This window comes from Gallinula chloropus, assembly GCF_964237585.1.
Source record: "Gallinula chloropus genome assembly, chromosome: 1".
Taxonomy (NCBI): Eukaryota; Metazoa; Chordata; class Aves; order Gruiformes; family Rallidae; genus Gallinula; species Gallinula chloropus.
The window spans coordinates 192,070,581-192,086,744 of NC_140085.1; the positions used below are offsets into that span (position 1 = coordinate 192,070,581).

The 16,164-nt window shown below is 49.9% G+C and overlaps 2 protein-coding genes across 3 annotated transcripts in view; one reads left to right on the forward strand and one right to left on the reverse strand.

Annotated features, from left to right (window-relative positions):
* Positions 1-1,797, reverse strand: part of RSF1 (remodeling and spacing factor 1) — a 74,959-nt gene extending 73,162 nt beyond the window's left edge. The window contains exon 1 of one of the 2 annotated variants that reach the window (XM_084270036.1): positions 1,564-1,797. In XM_084270036.1, coding sequence (XP_084126162.1) covers positions 1,564-1,759 — 196 coding nt within the window. In that variant the 5' untranslated portion in view covers positions 1,760-1,797. The remainder of the gene's footprint in view (positions 1-1,563) is intronic. The other variant, XM_084270035.1, reaches the window with a different exon arrangement.
* Positions 1,798-2,115: 318 nt separating this feature from the next.
* Positions 2,116-12,600, forward strand: AAMDC (adipogenesis associated Mth938 domain containing). The gene is made up of 4 exons (XM_084279609.1): positions 2,116-2,162; positions 5,723-5,873; positions 9,901-9,996; positions 11,423-12,600. Exons 2-4 carry the CDS (start codon positions 5,742-5,744, stop codon positions 11,561-11,563), a joined length of 369 nt encoding a protein of 122 aa, XP_084135735.1. The 5' UTR covers positions 2,116-2,162; positions 5,723-5,741; the 3' UTR covers positions 11,564-12,600.
* Positions 12,601-16,164: the final 3,564 nt, after the last annotated feature.

Sequence of the window (16,164 nt, forward strand, 5' to 3'; positions counted from 1 at the left end):
CTAGTGGATCTCACCTGTCTATTTCATATTGATTAAGCACTGGACAATGCAAGAGGATAGTATATTCATCTGCCTATAGATCAGCCATAGCTGTTGTGAACTCACAGGCAGGACGGCTGCACTTTGCAAGAAGCAACTTCCTTTATACGAGGAAGTCCCCCCCGCACCGATTCAATCAAGGTGTGCCCACCCCCTTCCTCAGACAGGGTGAGTTTGCTAGGGAAGGAGGTGAGAGTATTTTTGGGGGCGGGGGGGGGAGGGTGGGGGGGAAAGCAGGAGGTGTTGGATCAAAAGCAGCCCTGAGCTGAGCTTCTCCAGCAGCAGGAAGTTTCTATGGGGCCTTGCCGAGCATGCGCCATGAGCTCCATGGTCTCCCTATGTGGCAAGAGCGCAGAGGCAACAACCAAACCAATAATAGAGACAAGAGACCAAGAGCAACAAGCACCTTCCCCTCTATGCCTACCACGGCCTGCACACAGGCTGCTCTCTTGGTCAGGGCCCTCCCACATCCATCGCACGGAGCAGGAATTAAGAGAGTCTGGCAACCCAATCTGCTACTGGGGAGTGAGGAGAGGAGAGGAGGAGCAGCTTGAAAAAAAAACAGTGGAGAGTATAAGCCATCCCTCCACCTCGTACAGCTCAGGTGGCAGTGGGGAAGGAGCAAACAGCAAGCTTATTCCCCACCACCACCCAACTACAAGAGGGGACGAGGGGGAGGAGGAGAGAGGGATGGTGATGGCACACAATGGCTGTCTGTTTGTGGGGAGGAGATGGCCTACAACAGCAGCCGGGGAGGGAAAAGGAGGGGGGGGCTCTCAAGGCTTCCCTGTGCCTCCCCCCTTTCCCTTCCCCCCCATTCCTCACCCCATATACACAGAGAGGAAAGGAGGAGGGTGGGAAAAGAGGATCAGGAGATCAAGTCATTGCCTTGTGTGCATGTCCCTTGTTGTTTCAAGGAAAAGTAAAAAAGGAAGGCGTACAGGGGCGGGGGGAGCGGCGGAGAGACCCCCCCCCCCCACGCTGGGGGAAGGGGAGGAGATGGGAGAGACCCACTGTCAGCGCCCAGCTGAACAAAATTAGTTATTTCAGCTGCCCCCCCTTTCCGCAGGAGTCTCACCCGCACGCAGCTCGGGAGCAAACCCCCAACATCGGGGCGGGGGGGGACGGGGAGGAGGGGGGGTCACAGTCGGCACTGAGAGCGGGGAGGACGGGGAGGGCCCCCCCACCTCCTTCCTGAGCTTCACGGTGGGGGAAGCAGCTCCCCAAACACACAAGCAGCTGCTCCCCCCTGCAAAAAGAAGGGCCATGCTAGGGAAGGGAGGGGGGGAGCCCTCTCTTCTCCCCCCCCCCGCCCCCCGGAGCTCCGCTCCGGGAATCCCAGGCCCCTCCTCTCCCTCAGCGCGCTCCACCCCCGGGGCCAGGAGGGGGCGGGGGGGGGTGGAATAGCCCCGGCCCCCCTTTCTCCCCCCCCCCCACCCCAAGTCCCCCTCCTCAGCCGGCCGTACAGGAGTGGTGTATGTATGGAGGGGAGGGTGGGGGGGGGAAGGTATCCGGGCCGCTCACCCTGGTCTCCGGGCTCCTGCGGCGGCTGCAGGACGCGCTCCAGCTCAGGGAATGGCAGCTCAGGCAGGTCCAGCAAAGCCCCGTAGCGTTCGAGAAAGGAGCAGACGACGGCGAAGTTAGGCCACGAACCCGGGCAGCACGGGCCTGCCGGAGGAGGGGGAGGCGGAGATGGAGCCGGAGGACCCGCCGCCGCCATCTTGGACCTGAGGATGGAGAAGGAGCTGGGGAGGGGGCGGGGGGAGCGAAGGAGGGGGCGCTGCCGAGCCGCGCCGCCACGATCCCACAATGCAATGGAGGGACGAGGAGGGGAGGGGAGGGGAAGGGGGGGCGGCAGCTAGAGCGACGCAGAGCGACTCCCCTCCGCCTCGTGCGGCAAGGGGAATGAAAACAAGGCGGGACTGCGGGGCAGGGCGAGTCACCATGGGGCGGGAAGGGGTCTCGGGATTGGCCAATAGGAGCACGCAGCCTGGCGCGGCAGGCAGGTCGCTCTGGCCAATGAGAGGGAGAAGGGCGGGGGGTGGGCGGGTCTCCTCTCTCCTCCCACCGCGGGATAGGCGGAGGCTGTGGTCGGTCGAGGTTGGGGGGGCTCGCGCGTGGCGGTGAGTGGGGGCGCGTCAGGGTTGTAGCGGGGGTAACAGGTCGCCTCAGCGGGAGGGGTCGGGCAGGGGTGGGGCTGCCGCTCAGGCGGGGCAGGGAGACTGGAGGCGGCGGGGCTTTGGGGTGCAGCCTGCGAGGTCTTGTTCGGGCCGGGGGGCTCCGGGCCGCGCCGCTTGCCCCCTACGTGCTCCCGGTTGTCCCGCCCCCTCCGGCGCTTCTGCCGCTCCCTCCTTCCTGCCTTCCTTCCTCTCCGCCTTCTTTAACGAGGGGTTTTTCCCCTCGCACCCCTCCGTGTCCGCCCCTTAGCCCCCCAGCAAACTCAGGCTACCGAGGTCCTGAACAATGCGACAAAATCCTGAACTTGACCTCTGCCCGCTCCCTGCCCGGTTCGCTCCGGCTTAGTCCGGCCTTTCTACTCGCCTTTCCGCTCCTGTTTCAAGCCCTGAGCTGCTTTTCCAGCCGCCGGATGGCTTCCGAACTGGCGGTGCCTTCAGGGAAGCTGCCCACCTTCACCCAGTTGAACCAGGCGGCGCTGGAGGACTTCAGGGTCTTTTGTAGCTTCCAGGAGAGCTTCTGATGCCTTTAGTAACTTCCAGGAGTTGTTGTTGTTCTGCCCAAAACTTGACAGGCGCCGATTTATTTACCTTTTCACCTTTATCCTCTTTGATCTCAGGTTGCGCCTTGGGTTCTGCGAAAGGTTCTTTCCTTCTGCGGCCTCTCAATAAAATGCTCTCCGGTTCCCTGCTCTCCTTCACCTTTTTGTTCTGTTTGTTGCTGCTGGGCACTACTCTGAAGCAGCATTTGCCTTCGCAGAAGACGGGTGTGTGGCAGCTTATAACCCACCTGCTTACCCAACAGCGCTTGCATCCCAAGTTGCTTCCATTTAATTGTCAGCTGTTACTTCATCTGCTGGCCATGGTCACTGCTTCATTTCTTTCTTTCAGTACAGTCTCCTTGCTATGGTCTCCTTGCATGATGTTGTATTTTGCCACCTTTTAAGCTCTTCTGCTTCCTTTATTTCCAATGTTTTCAAGCTTTCATAACTTTGCTTAGCGATTCCTAAACCATTTCTCCTCCTTGTCTCTTTGACTAAACCATTCCTAAACCATTTCTCCTCCTTGTCTCTTTGACTAAACCATTCCTAAACCATTTCTCCTCCTTGTCTCTTTGACTAAACCATTTCTAAACCATTTCTCCTCCTTTGTCTCTTGATTGCTGAGCTTTACAGAAATTGCTGGTTGAGGTTATGCCCGTGAGTCGTATAGTTCATGGTCTCTTGATCTCTAAGAGGTACTGTACATTGGTCATGGTGACTAATTAAAAAAGCAACTCATTTCTCAGGGAAATACTTTCTCACTCCTTGCTGATTGGTGATTAGGCCATACCCTGCATTCAGGATGCTCAAAGTTCCTGTTAAAAAGTTCATTCTTAATCCGATTTAAGACGCTTCCGTGAACTCCAATAGCCTGACCTTACAGATACTCTCTGGCAGTACTAAGGGAAATAGTTTTAGATTACAAATTTTTTCTTTATGATTTTTAAGTTCTGTTTCTTTGTTTCTGTTATTAGCTTATTTTAGTGCTGTGTGGAGAAGCGTTGTGGAACCCTTGCTGTCTCACTTGCAGTCTGTGCCTGTTCGATTGCGCAGCCCCATACTTGTAATGCTATTTGGATTGAGAAGCCTGATATTCCTAATCATTTTATTGTTCATTCACCTCTCCTTCGTGTGTTTCCTTGCAAAACCAGTCCAGGCAAAAAGTCATTTTCAGTCTTGAGAGCCAGGTTCTAGGTGGTTTATTCAGCCTTTACTCTTCAGTCAGTGGATGATTTCATGCTGCTGGGAATATTGCTGGTTATTTTTTTTCTGCTATCATCTCCCTTCAAACAGATTTTTTTTTGAAAAAACAGTCTTAGAGACCTTTGTTTGAGTCCATTGCATCACAGGTGTGTAATGAGAGGATCTAAAATCCGTGATTCCGAGCAAGTTGTGCTATACCATAGCTTGCCTGCCTTGTTCAGCAGGGCATGTGTCTGCCTACCATCACAAAGGAGCAAGAAGGAAAGAATTCTTCCTCACTATCCTGAGGAAGAAGCACCTCTGGAAACCTCAGTCCTGTGCTGAATCCAAAGTAATGCATTCTTCTTCTGATGTTTGAAGCGGGATACTGGGATCCACTCCTGGCAATCCGAGAGGAGCGTGTCCTGCCTGCCTTTATAGTGCTTTCCTGTAGCATGTGTAAAACAAGGACAAGAGGCTTCCAATCCTCCTGGTAACCTAAAGATTTCTCTTCTGCAAGGGCTTGCTCTTTGTTTAGCTCACACCACCAGGATTGTTATGATCACCAGTGATCAGATTGCAGGACCAAGAAGGACTACGAAGAGGGCGTAAGCTTTCATGGTGGCGTGATGTGGTGCTTTCTGAGGCAGAGGCTCTGCCCTGCTCATGCCCAGCTACAGCTGTGGTAGTGGATTAAAAATTGTTGGGGTTAATACCAAAAAGTATTTGGTCGATAGCCCTGCTGGTAAGGTCTCAGCTGGAGCTCTCTGGTTTTAGGCAATGGACATCAAAGAATGTTGCATACCAATTGTTGGCTGCCAGAAGTGGGGGGAAAAAGGAGAAAATAAGCAGAGATTTAGAAAACATGACTGAAGGGAAGTTTATTTAATGTAAAGGAAAGAAAAAAGACTAAGATTTAAGTCCTCAGGAGAAGAAAAGACTGGAAAAGACAAAGATTAAGCAGTTCTTGTCCACGATAGAATGGATTAGAAATAATGGCTTTGAGTTGAAAGAGTGAAGTTTGAGGTCAGTATTGGAAAAGATATTATTTGGGTTTTTAACTGGACTGAGGTGTTACGTGGGAGGCTTGGCCTCTGTAAGGACTGAGGAGGAAAAGAAGGCTTGATTCCTTTAGCTCTCTGAGAGTCTTGATTGTTATAGCAACATGGCAGTGCCACCACTTTGGTCATGGCTTTTCTATTGGGTTTCTTTGGGAGTCTTATTGGGGTTTTTTTTTTTAACCTTTGCTACCATAATAAAGTGGCCAAAGAAACAGTGTCTCTCTCAGGCATTCTAGGAAGTTAGTGGAGTCTCCTTCTCTGGAGATATTCCAGACCCGTCTGGACACCAACCTGTGCGACCTGTCCTAGGGAACCAGCTTTTGCAGCGGGGTTGGACCCGATGGGCTCTGGAGGTCCCTTCCAACCAAACCCTGCAATTCTGTGAATCTTCATTGCATGTATTAGGGAGAAGATTAAAACCCAGTTAGGAGAAGATGTTCTGGGACCCGATCTCTGTTGATAGCTGTAAAAGTTGTACTAAACCTGCGTAAGTAATGGGCGCTCATAAAATGATTCGCACAAAATTCTGCACAAAATCCCCAAGGGGAGGAGGTAATTCAACCAATCTGCTGATCCACAGTCCAATTCTGTCACAAAGTCACATGGATAAAGCCTGTAACAGCATTTCCTTCCCAGCTGCTTGGGGCAGGGACGGGATTTTCAGGTTTTATTAACTTGCTGTGAATGTTAGCCCAAAGTTATGTATTAAATATCCTCTTTCCAGATTTTGCTTCAACTTTGGGATGTCTTCCCCTGAAATTGCTTCCCTTTCATGGGGTCAGATGAAGGTGAAAGGCTGCTCTACAACATACAAGGACTGCAAAGTATGGCCAGGAGGAAGCCGAACCTGGGATTGGCGAGAAACTGGAACTAATGTAAGTTTGCTGTTTCCTATCCCTCCTGCATTTTAAATGGGACTTTAAGAATGGTCCAGACAATGGTTGTTAAAAGTCCCAGCCAGAAATTCAGTGACCTGCCTTTTGCTTTCATGTACCCATTTGATTTTTCCTGGGAAGAACCAAGTATGTGTCAGAAGTGACAATGGAGAGCGGTCAGAGGACTGTAGGATCCCAACATCCTGCAGGTGACGGTGTGTAGCAGCTGTCACCCCAGTCCTGACAGCTACCCTGAGCTGTGGCACACCTTAAAGCTCTCAAACAGCATTTGATTAAGAGTACAATTGTCCTAAGATGTTGGTAACAATCTTTTGCTCCAAGTACATATACAAAAGTTGTCTTGAGTGAGATAGGAAAGAAAAATTATGGGAAGTTAAGATAAATTGACAGGATCTAACCTTATGTGCTCAGAAGGCAATGATATGTGTGGCTTAGTTTACATCTTTTTCCTTGGAGTCCCTTGACTTATTTCAGTGGGAAAATATGTGAATACAGCGTCATGTGAACTAGTTTTGTGTGGGAAAAGCTTACAATCTGGCTAACCACACAGTAGCCATGTACTAAGTGCTTGCCCTCACAAATTTTAAGTGTTATTTGTAAATGCAATCAGAATTATATAGAAGTGCATGGAACAGTATTGACATTGCAGATTTAGAAGCAGCATAGTGTCTGTTGTGTTAGGAACTTGATAATTCTTCCCATATTAGGGCTGGCATTAGGACAGCTCTGTTAGAAAACAAAACCAAAAAACAACTGTACTTTCTCAGCAAAAGTTAAAGCATGAAAAAATCTCCCAGAACCTGCAGCTGTACCCACACAGAGGATACAGCTTTCTTTAATTCATTTGGACACAACTGAAGGGCAGAATCTTTGGTTTTGGAACTTCATCTCTGAATGCTCATAGAATCATGGAACGCTTTGGGTTGGAAGGGACCTTAAAGCCCATCTAGTTCCAACCCCTGCCACGGGCAGGGACACCCTCCACTAGCCCAGGTTGCCCAAAGCCCCATACAGCCTGTCCCTGAAACTTCCAGGGATGGGGCTTCCACAGCCTCTCTGGGCACCCTGTGCCAGGGCCTCACCACCCTCAGAGTAAAGAATTTCTTCCTAACATCTAACTCTTTCAGCTTGAAGCCATTGCCCCTTGGCCTGTCCCTGTACTCCCTGGTGACCAGTCACTCTCCCACTTTCCTGTAGGACTCCTTCAAGTATTGGTATGCCTCAATTCTGTCTCCCCAGAGCCTTCTCTTCAGGCTGGACAAGTCCAACTCTCTCAGCCTGTCTTCACAGGAGATGTGCTCCAGCCCCACGATCATTTTCGTGGCCTCCTCTGGAATTACTCCAACAGCTCCATGTCTTTCCTGTCCTGCGGGCCCCAGAGCTGGTCACAGCAGTCCAGGTGGGGTCTCATGAGAGCAGAGCAGAGGGGCAAATTCCCACCCCCACACCTGCTGGCCACACTGTTCTTGATGCAGCCCAGGACACTGTTGGCCTTCTGAGCTGCCAGCACACAGTCCTGGCTCATGTTGAGCTTGTCATCGATCAGCACCCCCAAGCCTTTCTCAGGGCTGCTCTCCATCCATTCTCCACCCAGCCTGTAGCTGTGCTTGGGATTGCCCCGACCCATGTGCAGGACTTTGCACTTGGCCCTGATGAACTTCATGTGGTTTGCACGGGCCTGTGTCTCCAGCCTGTCATTTTAAAGCTGTCAGAGTTCAGGTTATACAGACCATAATGCCAGGAGAAAGGTAGTGCTGTCGTGCAAAGATACCTGTACCTTGGGGAGAGAGAGAGCGAGCTGTGTACGTAACCTTTTTAAAGCATTTTATTTATAAAAAATTATTATAATGATTATAAAAAATACAGTTTTGATTATAAAATGTAGTAAACGATTATAAAAAATGTAGATTTTATTCTTTAGCTCTTTGGAGGGGGTGCTGTGGGGGATGTCACATTTTTTGATGATATTGTTGCCCTGAGCAGAGAAGCAGAACACACGTAGTAGCTGAGAAGTTCCCACATAGTTGTCAACCTAATCATGCTCTGACATTCATTCCGATCACTTGAAGGCTACAAGCATTTAGGAAGCTGTGATTTCTTTCTAAAGTTTCAGGCAAGGGATGTCTTCAGGTGACAGGGAAAAGCTCTAAGTCAATAAAAGTCCTTAGAGGAGTCCTCCCAACTCAAACAAGAAGCCTGTATTAAATTAAAATCAGACAAGGGGAAAAAATACTGGGTTATTTGGAGGTTTTCCAGCATCCTCAGAAGTAAAAAACGCCTGTTTAGGTTTCTCCTTATATAGGTCACTTGTAAAGCTCTGGCTTTACATTGGTTCTATCCACCTTGCAGCTATGAGGAGTTAGGTGACTTGGTTTAAGAATGAATAGCAAGCAACAAATGTGAGAGTAGGACTAAGCTGCTCTGGAGGGTGTCTCCAAGTCTAGAAGAACTATAAAAAAATGAACCTGTCCAGCAGTGGAAATAGCAGGATTCACCAGAGGCTTCTCTGCACCTTTCCTTACGGTGTGCCAGGTCTGCCTGCTTTCCTTTGAGCGTGTTTTTCCTGGGGGTAGGTGAGCTGAAGTCAGGGAAACAAGCAGTGCTGGTCTTGGCCCACGCTCCAGCTGGAAAGAAAATGCTTCCTTTCCTTCTCTGTTATCAGACTGCTGCCCAGGACGTAATTCTTTCATTGGGAAAAGCGTGTAACTGGCTCTGCAAGGTTCTGTAAGTAACAGCACTGAGCGTTCCTACGGCTTAGCCCCTGGGGACCAACGGCAGCCTCCCCGGCCGGCTGCATTTCAGTGCCACCTGCTAACGGGAGAAAAGCAGTAGGAATCCTGAATGGAAAACCAGGGAACTAAACAGGCAAGAAATTCTGCTGTCCTTCCTCTTTCCCTCCAGCTCTCCAACCAGAAAGAACACAGTTATTCCATCACCTTACCCGTTTCCTTCGATGACACTTGGTTTCCTACAAAATGTGTGGAAGGCCCCTGAGCAGGGCATCTTGCATAACTGAAGAAAATCCTTACAAATCCATTCAATCCATGGCTTGAATGTCTCAGGAGAACTTCTCATATGACAGCAAACCTTCCCCAGCAATCTAATTACTGTAATTGCCATAAGCCATACCCGTTCTTTTTTGTCTAAGGTTTGAGTCTGCTGCAAAACCCCCAAAGGAAAAGCATTACGTCATCTGTCATAAACACACACTTGCAACCATTCACAGAATCATAGAATCCCAGGCTGTGTTAGGCTGGAAGGGACCTTCAAAGGCCATCTAGTCCCACCCCCTGCAGTGAGCAGGGACATCTTCACTAGATCAGGTTGCTCAGAGCCCCATCAAGCCTGACCCTGAATATTTGTCTCCAGGGACGGGGCCTCCACCACCTCTCTGGGCAACCTGTGCCAGTGATCCATCACCCTCATAGCGAAGAACTTTTTCTTCATATCCAACTTAAATCTCCCATTTTCTAGTTTAAAACCATCACTCCTCATCCTGTCACTCCATGCCCCTGGGAACAGTTCTTCCCCAGCTTTCCCACAGGCACCTTACAGGGACTGGAAGGCCGCTCTAAGTTTCCCCCAGAGCCTTGGATCCTTTTTGTGAGTAAACTTTGGCTTGCTGCAGTCTTTATTTCAAAAAGATTTCATTTGTGTGAAAACAACTGGCAACAGGTCACAAATTATTGATTTCACTTTAGTTTTATTACTTATAAAATGATAGCTGTTAGGTTTTAGAAATTTAATGCCTCCATTTTTAGCTGTTTAATAAAGAATGGTAATAATTCCATTAATTGATGAGTGATCCTTCATCTGCATATAAAAACCTTTTTGGTTTTTAATCACCGATGTTACCTACCCTGTGCATGCAGAAAGGGTTCTGTGTCATTCTGGTGCTGCTAATTCACCCCACTCCTCTGTGGACCGTTTCAAAACACAGTGCTGGAGGTTTCCAGGTTGATGCTGTCAATACAGTGACTTTTTCTCTTCCTCCCCTGACATTTAGCATTCTCCAGGAGTGCAGCCAGCTGACCTTGAAGAGGTTGTCAAGAAAGGTGTCGAAACCCTGGTGATCGGTCGTGGCATGAGCGAGGCTTTGCAGGTAACTGTTCCATGAGAAACACAAACTAGGATTGTTTGTTTTCCCTCTCCCTCTGGTTATGCCTGGGGAGGAAATCTATAATGCTTTGCTAAGAGGGGGAAAAAATTCAGGATGCTGAATTAGCGCAGCTGAGCTCCTGCCAGGAATCCCTCTCTTCCTGCAAGAAACATCGTTGGAACTCCTCTGTGCTAGAGTCAGTGTCAAGCAGTAAACAGGTTTATGTTCTGTGAGAGCACCTGAAACGAGGAGAGGTTTAGAAGGGGTTATGAACTGGCTCTCTAGCCTGCTGTAAATACTTTGATAATTAGGTGGCTTGGTTACTAATGTTGCAGGGTGTCATTTCAGCAGATAAAGTCCCTGCAGACAGCTCAGAAGTGCTGAGCTTCAGGAGAAGCAATTCATTAGCTTTCTGGCGAGGTGGGTAACGCCTGTTTAGATTAATTACCTTTAGCTCCAGTTCTGTTTCCTCTCCTTAGAACGGGCTGCATTTTAAACCACGTTGAGGAACAATGGGAGGTGTGTATATATAAGTAGCTTTATTGTAGAGAAGGAGAATTCAGTCAATCTTAGAAATATCAGAGCATATTTTGGTCACAATAACCCCAGGCAGTGCTACAGGCCTGGGGCAGAGCAGCTGGATTGCTCCCTGGAGGAGAAGGACCTGGGGGTGTCAATGGACAGCGACTCAACAGCTGTGAGCCAGCAGTGTGCCCAGGTGGCCATGAGGGCCAACAGCATCCTGGCCTGTGTCAGGAGTGGTGTGACCAGCAGGAGTAGGGAAGTGATAGTTCTGTTGTACTCAGCTCTGGTGAGGCTGCACCTCGAGTGCTGTATCCAGTTCTGGGCCCCTCACTACAGGAAGGATGCTGAGATGCTGGAGCGTGTCCAGAGAAGGGCAAGGAAGCTGGTGAAGGGTCTGTAGCACAAGTCCTGTGAGGAGCAGCTGAGGGAGCTGGGGGGCTTTTTAGTCTTGAGAAAAGGAGACTGAGAGGAGGCCTCACTGAGCTCTGCAGCTACCTGCAAGGCAGTTGTAGAGATGTTGGGGTTGGTCTCTTCTCTCAGATGACAAGCAATAGGATGAGAGGAAATGGCTTAAAATTGCACCAGGAGAGATTTAAGTTGGATATCAGGAAGAATTTCTTTCCTGAAAGGGTTGTCAAGCATTGGAACAGGCTGCCCAGGGAGGTGGTGGAGTCACCATCAGGACATGATCTAGAGGTGGACTAGACAGGGTTAGGATATGGTTGGACTCGATGACCTAAAGGGTCTCTTCCAACCCAGGTGATTCTGTGTTAGTTTGGCTGCTGTCACTTACTCAAGTGCATCTACTAACAAATGCCACCAGCTCTGGTGTTTCTTCAGGCCTGACAGTGTGAGGGGAAAAGACTCTAATAGTTGCTCTTCCCATTTCCTTTTCTCTCCTGAGGTTCCACCGTCTACTGTGGACTACCTGAAGAAACAAGGGATTGATGTGTTGGTCTTGCAAACAGAGAAAGCTGTGGACAAGTACAATGCCCTGGCCGCTCAGGGTGTCAAAGTGGGGGGAGTCTTTCATTCCACCTGCTGACGTCCTACAGCTCATTCCACCTTCCTTGACTGCAGCCAAACCATGAACATACCTCACTGCCAAATCAAGTTACAGTCAATGGAGTGTGGACTCGTGTGCCAAGGCGTTTGTGTGCTGAGTGTTGGAAATGTGAGGGCGGTCTATTAGTTCAGTGTTTAAACAAATTGAGTGCTTGCAAAAGGAGGCTCTTAATGAAATTGTTTCATTACTGAATCATTTCTGTATGTACTTGAGATCGGCCTAATCTTCAGAAGACTGTCCATGTTCTGGTTCCTTGGCATTTCACCTGCTGGCTAAATTAAAATGCTGGGTTTGGAATGCTTTTATGAGGAAATGGCTGGAAATTCACAGAACTCCAGACTGGTTTGGGTTGGAAGGGACCTCAAAGCCCTCCCAGTGCTCCTCTGCCATGGGCAGGGACACTTGCTACCAGTCCAAGGTGCCCAAAGCCCCATCCAATGTGGCCTTGAACCCTGCCAGGAAGCCAGGGGCAGCCCCAGCTTCTCTGGGAACCCTGTGCCAGGGCCTCCCCAGGAAGGATTTCTGCCTCCCAGCTCCTCTCCAGCTGCCCTCCTGCAGCTGAAGGCCATTCCCCTGGGCCTAGCTCTGCTGGAGCTTCTTGAGGGACTGGAAGAGGCTCTAAGGTCTCCCCGCAGCCTTCTCTTCTCCAGGCTGAACCACCTCAACTCTCTCAGCCTGTCTCCAGAGCAGAGGTGCTCCATCCCTCACATCATCTTTTTGGCCTCCTCTGGACTTGCTCCAACAGCCCCATGTCCTTCTTGTGTTATTGGCTACTGAAACACAGCCATAAAACACCTGATGAGTATGAAGCAGACAGATCCAAAGCAGTGGGTGGTAGAGCAGCCACCACTGTAGGAGTTAAAAATCAATTAAAGGGCAAACCCAGAACGTAGGACTTTGCTTCCCAATGGTGACTTCAGTCAGGATATTTGCTGTGCAGATCTGTTTGTTGTAATTCATGTAAATTAGCACTTTTAACCTTAAAAAAAAGATCTACAGGGAATAAACAGAAAATCTGGGCCTTAAAGAATTTCCCAGTGCCTTGTGAGGGCTGCATTGTGCAATACGTGTCTTCTCCAAAGTCCCTGTGTGCTCACAGCCATCAGATCTGCCACAAAACCACGGTTTACAACATAACCCTTGGGGAAATCCTGGGAATTGCTGCCAGCAAGTGGAAGGGCTGTGAGACTTCTCAGTGGTCACCGGTACCTGATGATTTCAACATTGTGACAAGGAGCGTCTTACTGTGCTGAAATTGTACAGAGTCCTCTCCATGGCTGGTCTTGGTGGGTGTCTGTTGGTATTACCACTTACAGGTTCTTTCCCCTCCCCTGCTGGGCTCCCTAATTGCATATCTGTGCATATTAAGTCCATGTTTATTAATGAATGTACACGATAAATGCCCTGAGGTACTTAGAGCTGGCCAAGCAGTAGCTGAGAGGCTTAGACTGGGTTGAGGATGCGCGGACATTCCCAAGACCTAAGAATAACCCTTCACAAAATCACAGAATCATAGGGGTTGGGATCATCAGGTCCAACCCCCCCTGCCAAAGCAGGGTCCCTAGGACAGGTCATACAGGTTGGCGTCCAGCCAGGTCTGGAATATCTCCAGAGAAGGAGACTCCACACCCCCCTGGGCAGCCTGTCCCAGGGCTTCCTCACCCTCACTGGGAAGTTCTTCCCCAGATTGGTGTGCAACATCCTGTGCTCCAACTTGAGGCCATTGCCCCTTGTCCTGTTCCCACAGCTCACTGAGAACAGGCTGGCCATGTCCCCCTGTGTCCCACACTTCAGATATTTATAATCGTGGGTTAGATCCCTTCTTGGGCTTCTTCTGTCCAGGCTGAACAGCCCCAGCTCACTCAGCCATTCCTCGAAGGGGAGATGTTCCAGGCTTTTAATCATATTCATAGCCCTCCTCTGGACTGTCTCCAGGAGATCCCTGTCTTTTTTATACCAGAGATCCCAGAACTGGACACAATACTCCAGGTGGGCCTTACCAGGGCAGAGCAGAGGGGAAAATAACACTGTTCTTTTCCTTACATGCTCTGGTAATCACTTAAAAACCTTTTATCTACCAAATTCCAATGTTGTGTAAAAGGGAAAGTGAGGAATCAGAAGTTTTATCTCTCCGTTCCCTAATTACCACACTCTTTTCTCCCAGTGTAGCTGTGTTTGAGGCAATATCTTATCTCAAGCAGGAAGAACCACATCTGTATCCTCTGACACAGCAGCTGGTGTAATGACATTGTTCTGATGAACTCGCGTGGCGCCAAGCAGAAGATGAACCACTGACCTGGAAGGCTGCCTCATCCTGAGGGAATTCCAGTAGAACCAGTTTGTACCAATCCATGGGGTGCAAGGGCTTTTTGCATTCGTTGTCCTTACCTGGCAGTGGAGGTGGTTTGACGTCACTGTCGAATCTTTGTGTTATTTCATAAGCATTTGGGACTTCTGGCAGCCTTAAATATAAGGCCTTTTCTGAGAGGATGATGCAATTCATCTCCAACCCCCGTTATCCTGTATGGTTAGGAGATGACGTGCTGGAAAGTAGCCCTGAGGAAAAGGACTTGGGAGTACTTGTGGATGAGAAGCTGGACATGAGCCACCAATGTGCATCCGCAGCCCAAAAGGCCAACCCCATCCTGGGCTGCATCCCAAGGAGTGTGGCCAGCAGATCGAGAGAGGGGATTCTGCCCCTCAGCTCTCCTCTGCTCTGGGGAGACCTCACCTGCAGTGCTGTGTCCAGCTTTGGAGCTCTCAGCACAAGAAGGACATGGACCTGTTGGAGCGTGTCCAGAGGAGGGACACAAAAATGATCAGAGGGCTGGAGTACCTCTGCTGTGAAGCCAGGCTGAGAGAGTTGGGCTGGGTCAGCCTGGAGAAGAGAAGGCTCCAGGTGGACCTTATAGTGGCCTTCTAGTCCCTGAAAGGTGCCTGTAGGAAAGCTGGGGAAGATTTAAGTTGGATATTAGGAAAAAACTCTTCCAAGTGAGGGTGGTGTGTCACTGGCACAAGTTGCCCAGAGAGGTGGTGGAGGCCCCATCCCTGGAGACATTCAAGGTCAGGCTTGATGGGGCTCTGAGTGACCTGCTGTAGTGAAAGTGTGCCTGCTCACTGCAGGGTGGGGGGGACTAGATGACCTTTAAAGGTCCCTCCCAGCCTAACCCAGTACGGGAATCCATGATTCCAGCTTTATAGGCACTGCACCATGCACGCTGCACTTAGAAGTTGAGCAAACATCTCATCTTCCACCCCAGGTTGCTTTTTATTATTATTTACATTTTCCTATTAACAATGATGCCGCATTCAAAGCACCTGCCCAGTCCAGTGTGTCCATTTAACAAAACCACCGTGGGCTCCCCACGCTGACACGACGCGTTTTGCAGTCCCAAAGACCCAACCCCCAAGGATGAGGGCAGCTCAGCCCGTTCAGCGCTGCCAGGTGATTTTCAGCAGTACACCCTCCCAGCTTTGTGCTGCAGCCTCTTAATTGTTCTTTTTGTTTGGCATCTGGGAGGATACAGGAGATTCCACTTCTAAAACAGGGAGCTGCTGCCTGAAAAGACACCGATTTCCCTTTTTAAAGGGACCCTGTCAAATTTCACTACCCTCAGTAAGAAATTTCAACGCCAACAAGGAGCTGATGAGCTGCAGGACTTTGCCATCCTTATTTCTGCTTTCCCCATGGATTCCCAAGCCCACCCTTTCAGTTGCCACCGAGCCTCTGCTCTACTTGGGCTGCTCCAGTCCCCAAAAGCCCAATTCCCTTCTTGGTGCCTGAAATCGCTTTGCTACACAGTGGAAAGAGCTGGGACCAATTCATCCACCAAAAAAACCCCCACCCCAAACCCAAACCAACCAAACCCCGAGCTTGAAATGGTATCTTCACATCTTGCTTTCAGCTGGAGCCACGAATAAAGCCTTAAAATATTAAACCAACAGGCTCATTGCCCGAATCATGGGAATTCTCACATCCCACACCGCTTCTCTGCCTCCCCCTGGGATAGACCCTGTGCTCCAAACCCCAACAGCTATTCAGGCAGAACCGCCACTGGGCCGGGTGCCAGGAGGACGATTCCTCTCCAGCTGCTCCGCACCCAGCGGGGTCCATCCCTGCCCCTTATCTGTGTGCAGCAGAACAGCAGAGCTGGCAGCCCCGAGACCCAGGGCTGTACAGAGGCTCTCAGGCACGCCCAGCGCCACCACCACCCGTGTTTTATGGGATGTCAGGCGGTGTTTGCGCAAAGCTGAGCATCTGTGAGGCTCCGGGTGTTATTCTGAAGGTCCCACTGATGCTGCATTGGTGAATTGTGAACTAAAAGGTCAGTGCTCAGCCATTCCCAGTGAATAGAAAGGAAGATGGGAGTGAAATAAGGTGAAAATAGTGGCTGTATCTCTGACTTGGTCAACAGATATTAGAACAGAGAGAGGCAAGCCAGGAATTGAGAGGAAACCCGTCTCTGCAAGTTGGAACCCAAATCGATGTCCTGCATGAAATGCCCATCCTGATCTTTCATCTTGCCAAGAAACACCTTCAGACTTTTTGCAGTGGCTGCACCCACTTGCTCAGTTTCCCT

Bases quoted from the DNA above. Each gene is read 5' to 3' on its own strand.
- AAMDC (XM_084279609.1), top strand. From the start codon at position 5,742: ATGTCTTCCCCTGAAATTGCTTCCCTTTCATGGGGTCAGATGAAGGTG. The intron at 5,874-9,900 runs GTAAGTTTGCTG...CCTGACATTTAG, and splicing joins GGCGAGAAACTGGAACTAAT to CATTCTCCAGGAGTGCAGCC. The intron at 9,997-11,422 runs GTAACTGTTCCA...TTCTCTCCTGAG, and splicing joins GCATGAGCGAGGCTTTGCAG to GTTCCACCGTCTACTGTGGA.